General features: G+C 42.5%; 2 protein-coding genes across 5 annotated transcripts in view; one reads left to right on the top strand and one right to left on the bottom strand.

Annotated features, from left to right (window-relative positions):
- The window catches only part of TBC1D14 (TBC1 domain family member 14), a 65,674-nt gene extending 49,625 nt beyond the window's left edge, over positions 1–16,049 (top strand). For all 4 annotated transcript variants that reach the window (XM_052683134.1, XM_052683133.1, XM_052683137.1 and 1 more), the window contains 3 exons: positions 2,677–2,786; positions 9,649–9,907; positions 12,815–16,049. In XM_052683134.1, the coding sequence (XP_052539094.1) occupies positions 2,677–2,786; positions 9,649–9,907; positions 12,815–12,880 (435 nt within the window). In that variant the 3' untranslated portion in view covers positions 12,881–16,049. The remainder of the gene's footprint in view (positions 1–2,676; positions 2,787–9,648; positions 9,908–12,814) is intronic.
- Positions 16,050–16,836: 787 nt separating this feature from the next.
- Positions 16,837–18,901, bottom strand: CCDC96 (coiled-coil domain containing 96). Its single transcript, XM_052683139.1, has 2 exons — positions 18,221–18,901; positions 16,837–18,074 (listed from the first exon to the last, which is right to left on the bottom strand). Exons 1-2 carry the CDS (start codon positions 18,890–18,892, stop codon positions 17,532–17,534), a joined length of 1,215 nt encoding a protein of 404 aa, XP_052539099.1. The 5' UTR covers positions 18,893–18,901; the 3' UTR covers positions 16,837–17,531.
- Between the last annotated feature and the right edge of the window lie 329 nt (positions 18,902–19,230).

Here is a 19,230-nt window from a genome sequence, read left to right as displayed (position 1 = left end):
GAATAATCATGAGAATATTATTTTAAGTGTGTTTCAATTTGAGCTGAAAGATGAAAACAGCATTCAGACGTGATTTGAAGGTACTTCTCATCCCAAGCTGATATGTTGCTAAAAATAATCTGTTGCAGGAAAAGCTGTTTCCCATCCCTTATTCTCTGACAGTTTCTTTAAAGATGGCACTGGGGAATCAGATGAGCAGACAGTTCCCCCATCTGCCCCTTATGTTCAGTGAAAGTTGGGTGGCTAAATCTCTGAATTGTCTGACGTTCCTTGTTAGTATGTACAGAGGGCTACTTGTGTACCATAACAAAATCAGACTCATCTCCTTTTTATTTATCCAATTTTCAAAAAATAAGTGGCATTCTGCATTTCCTTCTCACTTAGTTACCATCTGATACTATAAAAATAGGATCTTGCTTCTCAAGAGTTGAAATGGGGAAAATAAATCATGGAAGTGGCTTACATCAACAGTGACCACTTGTGTTTCTTCAACAGTAAGACACTAGGAATCCTATCAGCATTTTCTATTGGGAAAACCAATGTGTAATTTCTTGTTGAAGCTTCTGAATCTCATCACTTGTAAATGCCCTTGGGGGAATCTTTTAACAACAGCATTGCTACCAGCAGTGTCAGTCATCTCTATTACTTAAAAAAGGAGGATGTGCTTACACATTCAGCATGTAAATACTGTTGCATGTAAATTCAGTTGTTCTGAAGATGGTGTCACAGTTAAATTTGGTGGAATTGAATACTTACTAGCTGCAATAATGTTTCTTGGGAGTTTCTTGGATAGTGCCCATAAGGTGCTGCTATGTGAAAGAATATTAGCAATAATATTAGTGTTTTGTCCAATTACAAAGCCATGATTCACACTACAAAGAAAACTTTGTAGTTTAGAGACAAATTAAGGCAGTTTTGGTTTTTTGGGGTTTATATACTGATCTACCCTGAACTTTGTGTTTAAGTTCTATAGCTCAATAATGAAATGCTGCTTTGTCTAAAATTAATTAAAAAAATAATAAAACCAATGGAAGAGTTACTTGTGGAAATTATAGTAATATAATCTATCCTGCTTGCTTTTGATTTCTTTTATTGATTACAGTTTTATTACGCCAGATTTTTTAACTATTACTAAGTGAGGTACCTTCTTGTATGTTGATTTGGTCGAGATAAACACCTGGACTGATGTTGCATTTCTAACAGCTGCCTGCATTACCATCAGCAGATGTGGTATAGCAGTTGTGTAAAATTCCTGCTATAAAGTACTTCAGAAATGGAGTAAACTCCTACTGCGGTGCTGGCATGTAAACAGATCCCTTCCAATCCCTGATATTCTGTGATTCTGACATTTTGAAAGTATGACTGTCTGTTGCATTACCTGCTTCCTCTTCATGATTGGAGATCTCACATGATGGTTGGGTTTCTTGCATTTAAAAATACATATTGGGAAGTTGTTTTAGTTGTACAGCTCGCTAACATGGGTTTCTAGGTTTTTGGCTTCATGTTTATCATGAAGCTCTTTCTCAGTAACTGGTAGGTCAGAGATTTTACATAACCTTGTGTGGTTTTTTCTTCAGTATGCTCATCTCCTATTGGCTTGTAAGCCTTAAAACTTACTGATTCAGTTTCTCTTTTGCTGTTATTGATGAGGGTATGTCTGTCACTATAATGTCTGTCACTATAGTCAGATGGAATAGGAAGAAAAATTCTTGAAGGACATGGTAAAAATGGGGAATTGCCTGTCATCCCTGTCGGGATTTCACACAAAGGACTCCTTTACTATCATGATGTTCTGGGAGAGAAGTGTGCAGATACAGCTCACGCTTCGAAGAAATCATAGCTACCCTTCACTGCTTTAATCGGGATGTTGCATTAAAAATACTGAGTCATTCAAGGACTTTGTTGAACGTCTCTTCATGCAATATTAAGAGAATTGAGGTAGAAAAGCTAAAAAGCCTTTTCTTTTTAACTATCAGTTGGATATGAAGATTTTCCAGCACTTCTCTGTTACGAAATTTGCATTAAACATTCAATTGTTAAAATACCACAGAAGTCTTCACATTAAAAGCAGGGCAGATAAGATATCAGTTGGGGGCTGGAATCTGTTTTTCTTACCATAGATGTTTTGTCCTGATCTTCAAGTCTTCTGTGTGACATTTCTCTCTCCCTCTTTGCAATGGAAATGACTTATCTTGTTTTAAAATGTTACACAGTAGAAGCTTTGACATTATAATATGATCTATGATTGGAACCAAACGAACTCTTCACTCTTGCTGTGGGCTATTAAATTGTTTTAGTTTGATAATTCATTTTTTAATCCATTGGGTCTTAGATTTTACTCAGTGTAATATTAGCTTATTGCCACAAACATAAAGCACCATTCCATTATCGTAATTATTTTGAGTAATCAGCAAATAACTTCTCTCCTGCTGGTATTTTTCTTTCCAAAGGAAGCTAGCCAAGACCCAAAACAATAATTATATTGTTTAATATGAGATCAATATACAGAACAGGTCTTTAACTTGCAGGTGCTGTCTTTTATGTGAATTATTAGTTCTACTGTATCGTGTGATTTATATGATCCTCTTTTTGAAGAATGTTAATCCAACAACAGATAGTATATTTAAGCCTATTAATAATAAAACTAACTGAATTTTCTCCCCATTGTTTTCCCAGATGTTGACTTACTTTGCTGCATTTGAGGTATTCTTTGAAGAAAATCTGCCAAAGCTATTTGCTCACTTCAAAAAAAATAACTTAACTCCAGATATCTATCTTATTGATTGGTAAGACATTGAAAGCATAATTACTACTTTGCATACTAGCTTATAGCTGCATGTCTATATTCTTAATGTAAGCTCTCTTAGTTGTTTTAATATTTTTTTAAGGTAAAAGTTTTATTTTGTGTTCAGTAATTGAATTTATCAATCCAAATATTTTTTACAGACTTCTCTGATAAGCTTAATATTTGCTTAGCCTTTATTACTGTAGTGCTTTGGAATTTGAAGCTTCTTTTGCATAAAGCTGGATAACAGTGTTTATGCATATTTAGGACATACCTGAATTCTGAGAAAATAAGGAAGGATGCAGTGAAGATGTGAGCAGTGCATTATTCCTATGTTATGTGGTTTCAGATCTTATGTAGAGGATCCTAGCACAGGTTGTTTAAAAACTTCAGTAGCATGAAGGCTTTCATGTGTTTCTAATTACTCCAGCCCTCAGCAGACAGTTAGTTACAATCCTTTTATTTTGTGAGATTACCTTTCTTTTTAGCTCTGTAATTTTAGCCTTTTTCCTTTGAGGGAGAAAAAAGGCATGAATCTTATTTGCAGACCTGTCGAATTTCAGGTATGAAGTATTCCAAATTGAGTGTTTGCATTTATACCTATCAGGCTTTGGTTTGAGGAGAGCTGAAATATCTCTCCTCGGCCAGCAAGGCTTCATTGTCAATTTTGGAATGATACGAAATCTTTTTCATGAAAATTGGCTTGCCTTTAAATTGTTAGAATCTTCTTCTGTTCTCAGGTATTTGACTGAATAGCTTTAGTTAAAGATGAAACTCCCAGCAGCAGCTTTGTGGGTTCTGTTTTTTTTCCAAGATTCATCAGCTGTTATTTCAGAAAACAGCCTGTATCTTAATCCAGTTCTGTCTGAACCAAGCTCTCAGTACCTGATGATCTTTCAAAGCTTACTGTTAGTGCTGAGCATGCCACTGATCTGTTGGACCAGAAATCCATGTCAGGTTGTTCTGTTCAGTCTAACAGCTAGAAGTTTCAATAGTGAACTTTCACTGGATCATCGGATTGCTGAGATATTGAGGATTTTATGAGAGACAGTGGTGAAAACCTTGCTGAAATCAGTGTAAACAGTATCCACTGCTTTTCACTCATCCACCAAGTCAGCCATGTCATCATAAGAGGCTATCAGGCTGTTCAGACATTACTTTGCCTTTAGAGATTCTTTCTCCCGATCACTGTTGGAGGTGATTGTGAGTGGCCTCACAGTGATACCGGGCAGTTTCATCAGCACTCACAAGTTCCTTGATTTGCATGTGCCTCTTGCACAGAGAATGCTGTTACGTGGGTTTTGTTTGATTTTGCAGTTACACTGGCATTAAATTTTAATGCAAGTTGTGTAGAGAAATGAGAAGTGTGATGGCTAGACTCGTTGCTCCCAATATTTGTAGATGCTGTCAATTCTTTATGACTGAATGCTGGATCTCTTTAAATGCACAGCAGGAAAATGCCAGAATAACATTGGAATAGGAAAGAAGAAAAGGAAGAGGACAAGGGCTGGCACATTCAGTGACAAGAGGAAAGATGCTGAAATTATATTAAGCCTCAGGAATGGGGACTACTTGCGTAGTCCTAAGAAATCCTATATTAAATTTCCTCACATTTGTCTTCAGCTAGACAGCTTGTCCCACTACAGCTTTAGTTTTGTTAGACAGTAGGGTTGGTACTTGGCTGTGTGGGATTTTGGTATAATGTTGTCCTCCTAGGAGTGGTAACCATGTGGGAGAGTACTGAAACACTCTGGGAACCAAGAGCTGGAGTGCTGCCCCCTCTCCAGCTTTGACAAATCACTGCATGATGTCATGATATGGAATACCATGGAAAACCATGACAATTACTTAAATACATGTGTTTATATATATGTATATGTGTGTTCGTATATGTGTTTATGCATATATGTGTGCATATATATTTCCTTTGATGCCATGGGAAGCAGATTTAGTTTTTTTTTTTAAATGTCCACTTTAAATTTAATTCTTTTTAAGTTTAAGTTTATATCTGCTGTCCTTCCATAGAAATTAGTAGAGAACTAGGCAGAAAGTACTACAGAAAAGATAGGAAGGAAAGTTAGGTGAGTCTGTGTTCTTGCAATGAGGACTTCTGAAAATTCTGTTTAGAATGTTGCCTGTGGCTCCTGGGTGACTGCCAGTTTGAGAGTGAATTTGCTGTAGTACTGATAGCACTGGGAAAAACAAAAGTATTTCTGGAAAAACAAGGATGAGGTTTCAATTATGTTTCAAGTCTGAGAAGAATATGGTGAAGGGGTGCTTTTACAGTTCTGAACCCCATGAATTCTCTTGACTAGACAGACCTTTTGGTTGTGGGTAGAAATCTCTGTGGAACAGACTTGCCCTGTGAACATTACTTTTATTTAAATGCACATTTGTTCTGAGCTCCAGAGGGATGCCTGCTGCTATTCTGGTGGCTGGCATGGTTACTGTGCAGGCATGTGTGCAGTAAATCTCAGTTGGTGCCAGCTCCAGGAGGACTCCAGAGGCCAGTGCTGTGCAGACCAGTTGCTGGGAAGCCTTCGTGCTCCTGCTGCAATTACAGTGGAATCAACGTGTCTTCTTTGTGCTGCTTCATGCTACCAGTGCTGCAGGAGGTGGCAATACAATTGTTAGGCTTCATCATTTGTTGTGGGCATACGTTCCAAGAAAAAGCAGTTCTGTGCATAAAGGTGGCAGCAGCTGTACAAGCAGTGTAATATTGCTTTGGGTTTTCTTGGGGCTGGTAGAGGATTGAGGAAGCAGAACTCCATGCTTCTGTCACAGGTAGGCATTGAGGACTTCAAAATTTAATCACAAGGGCTACCTGTCCCAAGTAAGGTTTCCCCTTACAAAGAACATGGAGCTTCAAGCTCAAATTTGGTTCTAGTATAAATTTCAGAAGCTAGGCAGGCTTTTAGTTTTTTGAAGAATGCGAAGGGAATCAAAAGTGCAAAGGCTGTAAAGAGCAATGCACAATCAGGTTCAAGAATGCAGAGGAAATCAAGTGTGCAAAGGCTGTAAAGAGCAGCGTGCAGTCAGGTTCACAGGGAGCAGAGGGAAAATTGTGTGCCTCAGTAGCCCTGTTTTGGGCACTCAGTGCTGTCAGCTGATGTACTGCAGGCTCTTCTGAGCAGAGCAGAATGTGGATTTACAAAGGACACATGCTGTCTATTTATGGCCTGCTGTTGCTGTACAATTACCTCTTCATCCCTACTAAGAAAAATGATTTTGGCAATAATTACAGCCCGGGGCTTTGTACTGATGGATTGATCAGTGGTTCTTTAATACTGCATTGACTGTGATCGTGCTCTGTGAGCACTAACTTTCTCTTGATGCTGTTTGCTTGTTATGACAGAGGGCCAGGACAGTTCGTGCAAATGTTTGTTGTGGGCACTAGCAGTGAAATGTCTGTGACATCAGGAAAAGCACAGCCCATGCCGTGCCATTAACACCTCACTTCCCAAAACTGAAGTTCAATATTATGCTTTAAATGCATGCCTCCATTTCAGAGTAAGAATAGATCAGAAACTCAGACAGCAACTCAGTCCAAAGATCACTCGTGAGATTCTGTTTTTCCTAAATTTGAGGTAGTTGTTACCAGACTCCAAAAAATCAGTCTCTGCAGGGTAAGGTGAAATACTGCTTTGCCATGTAGTACTCCTGAGTGAGAGAACATGGCTTGTTGGGTGCTTCTGACCTGATGAAATTGCTTGGAAGCCACCCCAGTATTTGTATCAGCACATTTTAGAATGCAGTCAATTTTGCTAAGTTGCTGTGTTGCAGTCAGCATTGTATTCTATGTATTTTTTTCCCCTTATTAGAAACTAAATAAATGCTTCTACTTTCTTCATCTGTGATGATTAAAAAATTGTGCCAAATTAGCTGCTAACAGCAGTTTCACTGCAATAACTCTAAAGATACCAATGAGAATAGAGATTTCGCTATGCAAGAGTATGCAAGAAGTAATGCAGCAGACACGAAGAAGGGTGCAGGTTTTGTTTCAAAGCAGATATAGAGGAATTGTTACAAAATGTAGCAGTGATAAAGGAGTACCAGGATAAAGAGAAAGGATCTTAGAGTAAGTTCAAAAAATGAATTAATTCAGCAATTTCCCCACTGCAACTGAGAGGTTGCAGAGGGATTCATGCGTAAAAGAGACGTGGCAAAAGAATGTGTGGTAGAAGAATATGTAAAATCTGAGTGGTGTCATCATTGCTGTGCAGGAGTTGTCAATCCAAAATCTGGCATACCTGCCCTCAGCACTGTTGCTAACAATGTTTTTATGAAGACAATTTATAAAAATAAAAGAGGAGGAAAACAAAGCAGAGCCATGATAATCAAATCATGGTAACAGTGCTTTCTTTGTAAGCAAGACTCTGGTCATATGCTTTTCCTGTCTCAAACAGGTGAGGATTTTATGCATCTCCTTCAAAGTACGTGTATCCTAGGTGGGTCTGGAAGGAGCAGGAGCGTGTATCTGGTATTTCTTTCAGAGAGCAGCCAGAAACCTGTGTTTCTGTTTCTCTGATGCTGGACATCTCTGTGAGCTGCTGTCTGCACCTGGCTGGGACTTGTAGTGAGCTGAAAGAGCTGCAGGCAGAGACTCATCCTGCTCTCCAGTGCAAACAGATCACATCCAAGTCATGTGCTGGCGTTGCTGAGAGCTGCTGCAGCTGCTTTATGGCTGTCATAAATTTCTGCTGGGTTTCAGAGCAGTAGCTCAGATGTGTAATAAAAATGTCTTCCAGTAGAAAATGTTTTCAGAGAGCAAATGCTGTATCAGTTCTTAGAAATGACTCCTCCTGTTGTACCACTGCTTGTTCTGGGAGGCCCGATTCCGTTTCGTAGGGCTTGATGCATTTGATTTCATGCTGGTGTTAATGAAAGTTAATTGACTAGTGAAATTCTTGCAAATTGCACTTCCTTATGAATTATGAAGAGATCAGTGTCAAATCCCTTGTTTGAAGTGACAGCTTTTTATCCAACTAAATCTTTTCCTAAGAAAGCAGCGTTCTCATAAATAGGTGTGACTGTTTTTTCTGACAGTTAATTTTCTGCATAGTTGCAGATTTAACACACGTGGGTGATTCAGGTTAGGTCTGATTCATGACAGAATAATAGCTTCTGGGAATAAAATGGAGCAAAATTAGGCATTGTTGCTTATCTTTAACCAGTGCCAATTACTGGCTGGGAGTTTGCCTGCTGTGTGGTGACCAGGAAGGCACTCTGCTGAATTGCTTCCTATTACACTGCTCTTTTTAAATGGAAAACCCATTGCTGTTTCCTGTACACGTGTATGTGTGCATACAAGTCCTAATTCTGCTGTGTAAGCATTCAGTAATGAGATGTTGTGACGTGGCATTGTGACTGCACAAGAGTGTTGAAAGAATATACAAGTTCTGCAGTTCAACATGTCAGTCAGTAACCCAAATAAGGGTTGCTGCTATTTTTTAAAAATATATAATAATATATTGTGTAATATGACCAGTAGTATTTTTTTCATTCCAGACTCTACCACGTTATTATATAATATGCTAACTTTTTGGTGAACAGAATTTTAATATTTTTCTACTTTTTGTTAAAAAAAATAATCATCATCTGAATTTGTGCAAGTGCAGTCTGGTCTTGCACCTTGTAAAGTGGGATATTGCTCAGTTTTCCCAATGTGTGCTGAGAAAAGCTTGCTAATTATGACACATCAGTCCAATAACCTTAAGTAAAAAAGATACTTCAGAAAGCCTTTGATTACTAGAATTTACTGGCAAAATATATTAATTAGTATTTTATGTCTCTCTGTGTATCTATTCAGCATTTTTTTTTTTTTTTTAAGGAAAACTGGAATATCTTGAATAGAAAATTGGAGAGGGTGGGGAGTGGAGAGCTACTGTTAGATTCAGCATCGTTAAATATAGATGTTATGTTAATGTAGGAAGGTTTGATTTACGTCTGAGATTTTGCTGACCTCTGCTGGAGAAGGAATTATTTGCAGTTTTACCATGACACAAGATGTGATGCATCTCTGGAGCAATACTCTTTTTAAATTTTCAAAGGGAAAGATTACTGTGACTTTTCCCTTGCATACTGTCACTTGATTCCGTAACAGTTGGCACTTTCTGAGGTTATGATGTTGTACTGTTATGTCTTTTTTAGGGTCAGGGAAGGAAAAGAGTACCTTTGCCTTCCTTGCTGCAAAGGCATCAGTGGTTTGATGAAAGAGGAATTGTTCTCTTGGCAGTTACCAAAATGTGGTTTTAGGCACAATTAGCCACTGCTGTTTCCTTTGCTGTTTGGAGATCACATCTGTCTTAAGAGTGTTATCACAGCCACCTGCTCGTTCTTTCTGGAAGTCTTGGCTGTCTTGCTCCACTCACCACAGACCAAGCAGATCCTCCAAAAGTCACTCTATTATTGCTTTGCCAGCGAATCCAGTCGTGGACACTGAAGTAATCGTCATCTTCTCCTTCATCTAAATCACAGAATCCCTTTTTTAGTTTGTCTTAAGATTTAGATTTTTGTGTCCTCGCAGCTAAAACTGCATGAATCTTCAGTTCTAAAGCGATGATTGATTTTTCTTTAATTATACTAGTGGCATTGCCCTTCAAAAAATCATCTATATTTTTCTGATGGTGTGATTTAAAAAAAAACAACCTGGAAAATGCTATAACTGTTATACCAGCATAGCACAGTTTTGTATTATTTCAGATTTGCTATGCTGCAAATAGTAGGAATAGTTTGGAAATACAAAGGGGATATTCAGATAAACACATTTGAGAAACCTCAATAATGAGCAGTCTGTGTACTTCTCTGAGGATCCATACATTGTCCTTGTGCAGTAACTCAGAAAATGTTACTCTGTTTTTCAGGATATTCACATTGTACAGCAAGTCTTTGCCACTAGACTTGGCGTGTCGTATCTGGGATGTGTTCTGCCGTGATGGAGAAGAGTTCTTATTTCGTACAGCCCTGGGAATATTAAAACTTTATGAAGATATTTTGACCAAAATGGATTTCATTCATATAGCCCAGTTTTTAACAAAGCTACCAGAAGACTTACCTTCAGAAGAATTCTTTACATCTATTGCTGCCATTCAGATGCAAAGTAGAAACAAAAAGTGGGCTCAGGTAAAGAGAGTGTTGATCTTTGGTTAACAGGTGACTGTGCTGTACCCGTGAAGGATGATGTTTGGTAACATCCAGGAGAATACTTTAGCAGACACAGGAAAGGTAGGGCGACTTAGCTCGCTTTGTGTGTTTAGTGTAGAAGTGCCCCAAACAACAGACTTTGTTGCTGAACTGTGGAGCAGATAGATCTTAGGTTTAGCTCACTGTAGGGTCAGTACTGGCTGCTGTCTTACCTCCCTCGTTGTCTTCTGCACCAGCTGCCTTTCTTCACTACGTATCTGTGTTACCGAGTAAGTTTCCATAAAGAGGGCCTCTTCCCTCTCCAGCCTGTCATCTTTTTCCAAATCAGTGGTGGGTAGAGGCTATGAGTTTACTTGCATCCCATACATACAAAGAATTGTTGAGGTGCCACTGTTGGAACAGATGTAGAATCAGTACCGAGAAAAAGCAGTGTATGGGATTTTGTTTCCTTTTTCTAAGATGCTGACTGCATTGGTCTCTACCTTTGTTCAGTCTGTACAAAGTTCACGAGATGAGTTTGGACTTAAAGTCCTGAATTTTGCTTTTTTGAGGAGCAGGCTTTTGGTAGTGCACAGCTAAGGCACAGTATGTTGAAAAAATCTTCAGTAGGTGCAGTACTCCTTAGCAAGATAATTCTTTTTGACTGAGACGATTACAGTAGAAATTAGATACTTTGCTGTAGTATTTGTGTTTTGTAGAGAGATGCCTTTTTAAGTTAGCAAAAGGAATGCTAAGGGTGACAGTGCGATCAAGAACCTAAAGACTGAATGATGCGTAACTAAATCACGGCACTTCTGATAACAGGAAATGTAGTTAACAGAATGTCATAAAATCATAGAATGGTTTGAGTGGGAAAGCTTGAAATTTGAGTGACAGTTGTTACTGTCAGCGAGACCTGGACAGGCTGGAGAGCTGGGCAGTAAGAAACTGGATGAGGTTCAACAAAAGCAAGTGTAGAGTCTTGCACCTAGGGAGGAATAATTCCATGCACCGGTACAGGATGGGGGATGAGCTGCTGGAGGGGAGCTCTGCGGAGAGGGACCTGGGTGTCCTGGTGGACGACAGGTTGGCCATGAGCCAGCAGTGTGCCCTTGTGGCCAAGAGGGCCAATGGCATCCTGGGGTGCATTAAAAAGAGCGTGGCCAGCAGGTCGAGGGAGGTGATCCTCCCCCTCTACTCTGCCCTGGTGAAGCCTCATCTGGAGCACTGCGTCCAGTTCTGGGCTCCCCAGTACAAAAAAGACAGGGATCTCTTGGAAAGAGTCCAGCGGAGGGCCACAAAGATGGTGAAGGGCCTGGAGCATCTCTTCTATGAGGAAAGGCTGAGTGATCTGGGTCTGTTCAGCCTTGAGAAGAGAAGACTGAGAGGGGACCTGATCCAGGTCTATAAATATCTGGGGTGTGGGGGCCATAGTGGTGAGGTTGGACTCTTTTCAGTGGTGAGTGGAGACAGGACAAGGGGAAACGGCTGGAAACTGCAGCATAGGAAGTTCTGCACAAATGTGCGCAAGAACTTCTTTACAGTGAGGTGACGGAGCACTGGAACAGGCTGCCCAGGGAGGTGGTGGAGTCTCCTTCTCTGGAGATGTTCAGGACCTGCCTGGATGCCGACCTGTGCGACCTGCTGTAGGGAACCTGCTTTGGCAGAGGGGTTGGACTCGATGATCTCTGGAGGTCCCTTCCAATCCCTACAATTCTGTGATTCTGTGATTCTGTCACTGCTTTGTCATCAGCAGCAGAGAAAAAGAGATAGTAGAACAGATTTAGCTGTTGTCCTAGCATTTCTGCAACTCTTATGCCTTAGGTTACAGCTCCCTCAGCTTAGTAGCTAAGGAATCCTAGCTCTCTTAGCTGCCTTGAGGTCTTTGTGAAATGCTCTTCCAGGCCAGATTTCGGTGTCATTCTCAGGTTTATTAAAAAGGCTGACATTTTTCCATGAAGGATACTGTTACTGTGGCACAACAAATTCTCATAAACTCATTTGATTGAATAACTTAGGATTTATACTGCATGCCTTTGAGCAGGAGCTTGCTGTAGTCTCCCAAATTCTAGGACTTTTTGAACAGCCAGCCAGCAGCAGCTCCATTCATACCTGGATTGAACATCCTTGTTGTGATAATACAGGTGATTTTGCGTTGAAGAACAGGCAGTGTCATGTGATTGCCATATGAGCAATTTAGACTCATTTCTTGTTAATTCTGTTGGGCAGAAGCTTGTTTAAAATCTGTTAAAGTTGCAGTTCTTTGAAAAGAAATGTCCCTAAGGTCATTCAGTTCCTGGACACTTCTTGGGGATGCTGCTGTACTTCAGTGGAGTGTAACCAGAAGGCAGAGAGTACATACTGCTTCAGCAGCATGAGAAAGTAGGTATCAGTGTGCCCTCTACCAAACAAAATTGTCCATCAGCCATAGAGAATGAAAGTTTTCCATCTGAGGGTGAATGCTGATTTTGATGTAATGCTGGTGTAAACAAATCTAGGGCAGCAGCAGTGCTAGGCAAATCCCAGTCAGTGCCATGGTAATAATTCTGAGCAGGCTGCTCACTTGCAATGGTTTTAGACAGTTTATTTATCCTGAGAATGATGACATCCCCTCGGGAAGCTGCTTTTAATTGTACCAGATATGTCTTTATGGGTAAAAATCTCATGTGTGGAGGTTAACTGAGCTTAAACCTTCATTAAATCAATTTCTATTTACTGTGCCATGAGGGCTTAAGGAAGAAGTCTCATGCACTGGGAAAGGTTCTCAATTTGGATAAAGTAACTATATTTAATAGTTTAAAAAGTATTGCTCAAAGCTACTCAAATAGCAAGGTCTTCAGACAGCGGTTTATTGAGTCACTTTTAAAATCTAATATCTTTTTCTCTGTCATTTCTGTACATGTCCAGATACTGGCTGCTCTGCAGAAGGATAACCGGGAAATGGAGAAAGGAAGTCCTTCACTTAAACATTAGCTCTGGCTGCCTCCGGTGACACACAGGAAAAGATGTGAAGTGGCAAAAGTATTTGATATGTATGAGCCTGCAAATCAAAGTGTTACTTCAGATTCTGTTCAGTAGTAAGATAGCCTTAAAGGGGAGAGAGGGGAGGAAAGAAAAAAAAAACAAAAGGGAAGGAAACTGGGAGGTAAAACCTTTATAAGTGAAACCGAGGCCTAGCCTTAAACGTCTCGTGGAGCAAGTGCTTGCTGTGGACAGCAGTACACATTTGTATGTTTGATGAGGGCAATTAAACCAAACTATTAAGGTTTCTTTATTATTTCTCACTGATGTTTTATAATACTGGGCATTCAGCAATGTCAGTTGCTTTGAAAGCCATTCCCTAGTTCTGTTCTTAGGCAGGATATACACTTCCCATGCCCACTAGCTGGATCTGGATTTTAAATAACTGGTGCTGGAATTTAAATGATGTAAGGACCATTCCTTTAGAAATGCTTTTTGTTTTATAGGCTGTGAGTCCCATTTACCAAAGAAATCATGTAGATGTAGAACTACATTCCATCCTTTAAGAAAAGAAAGAGTCAAGGAAGTACACTTGGAAGAGAAATCGCACTAGCAGTGTAAAACCAATTATTCTTTAAGATGCCTTGGAAATCCACGTTCCTGTCTGAGTATATACAGCAAAAGTTCCATTAATTTGGCTAGATGGCAAACTCAGCAGGAGTGGGTATAGTATTAAGCTGGCATTATTTCCCAGCTGTACTCTTTCCCCCATTTAAACCCAGGGTCACATAGTACTAAATGGATGCTTCTGTGTCTCTTCTGGGGCAGTGCCATTTCAGGGCACTCCCAGCTACTGACTTCTGTGCCATCTGTCCAGTTGTGCTCATAAAACTGGGCTGAGCAGAAGAATTGAGAAATGGTTAAAAGGAATTTGTGCAGCTGTTTTAAACCCAGCTCTGCTCACTGGCAAAACTGAGGAGGAAGGGGGTAGGGTAGAAGTTACATAAGCCTGAAAAGAAAAGCCTGTGGGGAGCTCTTGAAGCTGCTGCTGCCACAGTGGAGAAGCATGTGGAGTTGAATTTGATTAAGTAATGAGGGAAAGAAGTTTACTGGGAAATAGGCCAGAGAAATACTATCAGGACGAGTTCAGGCTGTCATTTCCTGGCATTTTATCCAGCCTCTAATACATATGAGCAAGTAACAGAGAGCAGATGGCCATTGCTCAGTTGTTATACAGGTTAGATTCCCTCTGCATTCAGATGAATGCTGAACTGTAAAGCACAGGTGCCTCTGATTTACAACAATGGTGATTGTAGAGTGTAAAATCTGTTTATAAATAATTATTACCATTGAAAAGGGAAACTAACTGAAACAATATTTGTTAACTCTAAGCAGGAATTACTAAATCCTTTAGCTGTATGGCCATAGGCTTCCCAGAGTTTTTTGTTCTGTTTTGTGCTCAGTTTTTGGCACTGACTGATGTAAAAAATAAATAAATAATAGTTGCACACTGCTCAACTCAGCATACAGTGTAAGGGCTGTGGGACACAATCAATTTATTACAGACACTGTTTCTACAAGTGATACTTTGACTGTAATTTTAAAAAGAGGGAAAGGAAGATTTCTTGGTAAGTCTTTTGAGACTCATAATCACTTTGGAACATATGTAATGCAGATGCAGCTTAGAAGTCTGTTACCTCATTGGCCTTTTTTCCTGTCCACTTTGTGTACCTGGCATAATAGACGTGGTTTTTTTGGTTGCCCACCTGAATTTCTCCAGAAGACTTCTTTAGGTCATCGCTTACTGAAAACAGACATTGGGATGCTGACATTGAGAACATATTAATTCTCCCAGGATTTGTGTATCTGTATAGACTGGTACTTGTATGCCACGTTGCTTTGAAGTGCAATAGAAAGCTGGAAGGTCAGTAAGTACTTTTTCTAGTACAATAGCAAATCTGCCTTTTCATGATGGGCATGAGAGGCCTAACATCTGCAACATTTGCACTAAGCTTTTAAATGATTTATTAAACACACAGACAACTCTCCCTGCTATACTTTGTGGGTGGTACCATAACTGGCTTTGTGAGTTTAGTCTGCGTTGTAACTGGGTGCGTATTTCTGTTCAAAGCAAGTTGTCAGTGTGGCTCACCTGTCTGGTTGGAATGCGTTCTTGAGCCACTGGGTGTTTGTCTCAGCCATCTGCAGCCTGTTTTCTTCTCAAAAACATGTTGAATGTAACAGTGAAAATAGGCATAGTTGTGAGAAAAGGCCTGCTGCAACACTTGTGCACTGTTTGTAACTTGCAAATGTAATTATTTTGGTCTGTGATTCAATCTTTCTGTTCCTAGGAGATGTATATATTTTCTAGATGATTTCTTTGTGTATATAAGGTATGTTCTTTAATGAAGAAAAGCAATGCAATAAGGAGGAGCTTTGCACAGTTTATTTTCAAACAAAATGCATTTGGAAAAAAAATGACCTGCCTAAAGATGCAATTGTTCCAACTTCTCAGTAACTTGATTTGAAGATAACACTTGAATTTTGATATGAACAGAGATGAGTCATAGTGGTTTAGAATAACTTGCCACCAAGCTTCGTAAGTTTCTTGCGGCGTACCAAATCTCTTCATTATTAAGGAAGGTTTCTGTAATCAATTCAGGGATTGCATAACAAATTCTGATAACGTTACTGTTCAGGTGCTCAAGGGTATCTGTAACATTGTGCATGAGGTGTTCTCTCATTGAAGTGTCCCCATCTCAGCAGACTTTTTTTTTTTTCATGGGTTTAAGGAAAAAAAAGCTGCAATACACCACAGGTTTGCCACTGTCTCAGTACATACAGCAGACCAGAGAAACCAGAACATTGCCACCAGGTTTGGAATTTTGTACAACCCGCACTTTATTGCAAAGCTGTTTTGCAACTGCCGTCAGCAATCAGTCATCAACGTGTTTCATTCAGAAATTCAGTTTCATTCAGAAAGGTACCTTCTAACAGCTCATTTTTGAATGTTTTAAAAACTAGACACCTAGAGAACTGTTGATACATCCTCTGTACATCATGTTTAAATTGTTTTTATGTAGTTATCTGTTGGTTTTGTTTAGATACGTGTATCAAACTGGAACTTTTTTCAACTGTAAATATATGGTTTTATTAAATAAAGTCATGTAAAGTTACCTTACTCACCTGCTGTCAGTGCAATTGAGAAACTGAAAGTTCAAGTATCTTCCTCCGCTGTTCGGTCTCCAGAAATGTTCAGCGAGTGTGGATGAATGTCAGTGGGTGCCATTTTTTTCCACGTGGAGAAATTCAGTGACACATTTGCTTCATGCGCGCATCCTTTTTGTCAGGCAGCCTCTCTGCTGCTCATCATCCACTGCTATTTATTTAAAACAGTTCTGTGGAACACCAGAAGGCCTCTCTCTCGACTTGTGCAGAAACCACTCTTGGATCGAGAGAAAATCTCACATCTGGTTACACGGGTCGTGGTGGAAGTCCTGACTTACAATGTCTTGGTCCGTGATAAGCATAAGTGGTTGGCACTTGTCTGTTTTCACAGTCCAGCAGCAGCCAGAGGTACATTTACTGGTATGTTGTGAAGTTATTGCTTGTGCAGTCTGATTTCATGAACAGAGGTTGTGAGCTACTGGAGATACGTTGCACTTAGTAGGACACAATTGTTTCTGTATCACGACATCATCCCACGCCTTCGTCAGCAATGACGCTCCTCTAGCAGCAGCGAGAGCTGCGGGTGTAGATCTGTCACATTGCCTCTTTTTCCGTGAGCCGTGTGGGAATTTGAAGAATACGTTGTTTTGAAAGTGGAAGCTGCTTCCTGTCTGGTGAAGCTGAGCTGTATGATTAACCCTTGTAACAATTCCTCCCTCCCTCCCCCCTTTTTTCTGTGTTCTAGAATTCTCACACACTGTCCTTGAACAGTGTCAAGGGGCTGAAGCTGTGGTGGGCTGATGCTACTCTGTACCTCATCACACACCACGTAGAGCCTGCTGAAAGACAAAAGTATTAAAGCTCTAGATTGGGATGAGAAGTTTAACAAATGTATTTGAAGTAGTAAACCTTTCATCTTGTACACTAACAAAACAGATCTTGCAGCCAGTTCTGCTGACAGAATGAGTGAGGGATTGAGCTTCTGTAGTAAGTTGGCTGTATGCAAGTCGGGTTTGCTGTGAATACCTCATGTTCCTCCTCAGCCCTCAGCCACATCTATGAACCTTAACCCCTAGTGTTAATTCTTCATCTCCTAGGACCTGTCTGGAAGGCACAGGTGGTGGCTGTACAGATGAAGTTGTTACTGAATTGTAAGAACCGGGAAAGAGGTTGCCAGAGTCAAGGTATGAATTAGAGCTCTGGGTGCTCTGCTTAAACAACACTGCCGTGGCCTCGCAGGACTCAGCGTTTGAGATGGTTTTCTAGAAGTGTAGGCTTTTGGCTGTGCTCTTGTGCACTGTTTTAAATAGGAGGTACGTGTAGGTGGCTTCATTCAGGAATGGGTACAGTGATCTAATGCATCACACTGATACATCATACAGAAGTCTTTTACAGGAGCACACGTGTAATACCTTCCTCAATAAGAAGCGCGTTAAGAAATGAGCGGTACGGACAACTCTGTGGTTTGTATCTTTTCAATGCTTTATTTTCATCCTCAAGGTAGAAATGAATTGGCTTCCCTCATCTTTTCCTGAATTTCCCTCTGTTTGAGGATCAGTTCGGCGTGGTGACGTTTCAGCACTTGCAGCTGCTGTTGTAACAACTCCACGGCATTCACCTTCTCCTCAAAGTCCCGCAGCAGCATCTCCTCTCCAAGCAGCCCGAGTTGCTGCTGCAGTTTCACGTTGCGTGCCCTCAGCCTGTCTCTGGCCCGCTTGCTCTTGCTCAGGGCGTCCCTCTTCTGCAGCAGGACGCTCATGACGTCTCTCAGCTCAGCCTTCCGGCCTCGGTTCTCAGCTTCCACAAACTGCAGTTTCTCCCTGACGTGGCTGAGGATCCGTTCTGCATTAGCGACCTTCTTTTTCAGCTTCAGGACCTCGTCGTTGAGGCCGTCCAGCTTTTCATTGAGCTTCTGGTTCTCTTTCTTCATGTGACCGATCTCTGCGAAGTGGCGGCCTTTCAGCGTTTCTCCGTGGGCTCTCAGGACGCTCTCCAGGTTTCGGACCTCAAGCTTCACCTTGATGTTTTCCAGCCGGGCCTGGAGGGGCAGAAGTACAAGGAGGGCTGGTTCCGCGCCTCTCGTGTCCGGCGCGGCTCCAAGGATCGCGGCACGGCGCTCGCCGCGCGGCCGGGAAATCCTCCGCCCTTCGGGAGAGCGGACGGAGCCGGGCGTTCCGCGCTCACCTCTCGCAAGGAGATCTCCTTCTCCTGTTCCCGGGCCTGGATGTCGCTCACCGCCCTGAGAGCCGCCTCCCTGCCGCCCCGCCGCCGCGAGAGGGTCTGCACGGCCACGGCCTTCTTCCGCGCCTGGAAGGCGGCCCAGGCGGCACTGGCCGCGGCCTCGCTCTCCGCGCAGTCCCTCTGCAGGGCGTCCACCCGCCTCTGCCAGCTCTCGGCCTCCTGCTCCCGCCGCCGCCACAGCTCTTGCAGCTCCAGCAGCCGCTGGGCGAACAGCTCCTGCCCGCCAGCCTCGTCCGCACGCCGCTCGCCCCGCTGCGGCCGCAGCGCGTCTCCCAGCAGGAGCTGCAGGCGGCCGTCCGCCTGGTGCAGGCGCTGCCGCTCGGCCTCCAGCGCCCGGTACTCGGCCAGCAGCGCCGCGCGCTCCCTCTCCTCCGCCTCCTGGGCTTCGGCGTCGGCCGTGGGTTCCGGCTCCCCGCCGGCGTTGGATTCCTCCGTGCCGCTCTCCTCCTTCCCCGTGCCCGGCGCGGTTCCTTCGTGCTCCGGAGGCTCCGCCGGGTCCTCGGACTCCTCGGACTCCCCGCTCCCCGCGCTCAGCGCGTCGGGCTCGCTCTCGGGAACCTCGTTATTCCCTCTCCCCTCTCGCTCCTCCGCCCCGGGTTCCTCCGCCGCCTCCATGCCGCCGCCCGTCGGCTTCCCCCGTTGTCCGGGCGACGGGACTCGGCTCTGCCGGCCCCGCCTCTCCCTCCGCCCCGAGGTCCCGCCCTCTCTTCCCGGCCGCCGCTCAGCGGCGGGGTCGCCCGGGGTCGCCTCTGCGATTGGCCGCCGGGAAGGAAACAGGATTCCGCTCGGCCAATCGCGGCCGCTCGTTCATTTTAATCCCCCCCGCGCCCGGGCGTTTCGTCTCCATTGGCCGCGATCCGGAGGGGCTGCCCGAGCCCTCCTCACCCATTGGCCGTCCGGCGCGAGGCTCCTCCCGGCGGGAGGGCTGCCATTGGCCTCGTCCGAGCGGGGGC

The sequence above is a fragment of the Tympanuchus pallidicinctus genome, unplaced genomic scaffold, assembly GCF_026119805.1.
Source record: "Tympanuchus pallidicinctus isolate F22 unplaced genomic scaffold, pur_lepc_1.0 scaffold2, whole genome shotgun sequence".
In the NCBI taxonomy this organism is placed as follows: Eukaryota; Metazoa; Chordata; class Aves; order Galliformes; family Phasianidae; genus Tympanuchus; species Tympanuchus pallidicinctus.
The sequence above is the reverse complement of the archived record's forward strand: the minus strand, read 5'-3'. Positions and strand labels throughout refer to the sequence as shown.

What these genes read in the sequence shown, in the direction of transcription:
- CCDC96 (XM_052683139.1), bottom strand. Translation starts at nt 18,892, where the DNA reads ATGGAGGCGGCGGAGGAACCCGGGGCGGAGGAGCGAGAGGGGAGAGGG. An exon ending in AGGAGATCTCCTTGCGAGAG is followed by an intron (nt 18,075 to 18,220) that starts GTGAGCGCGGAA and finishes CTGCCCCTCCAG; the next exon opens with GCCCGGCTGGAAAACATCAA.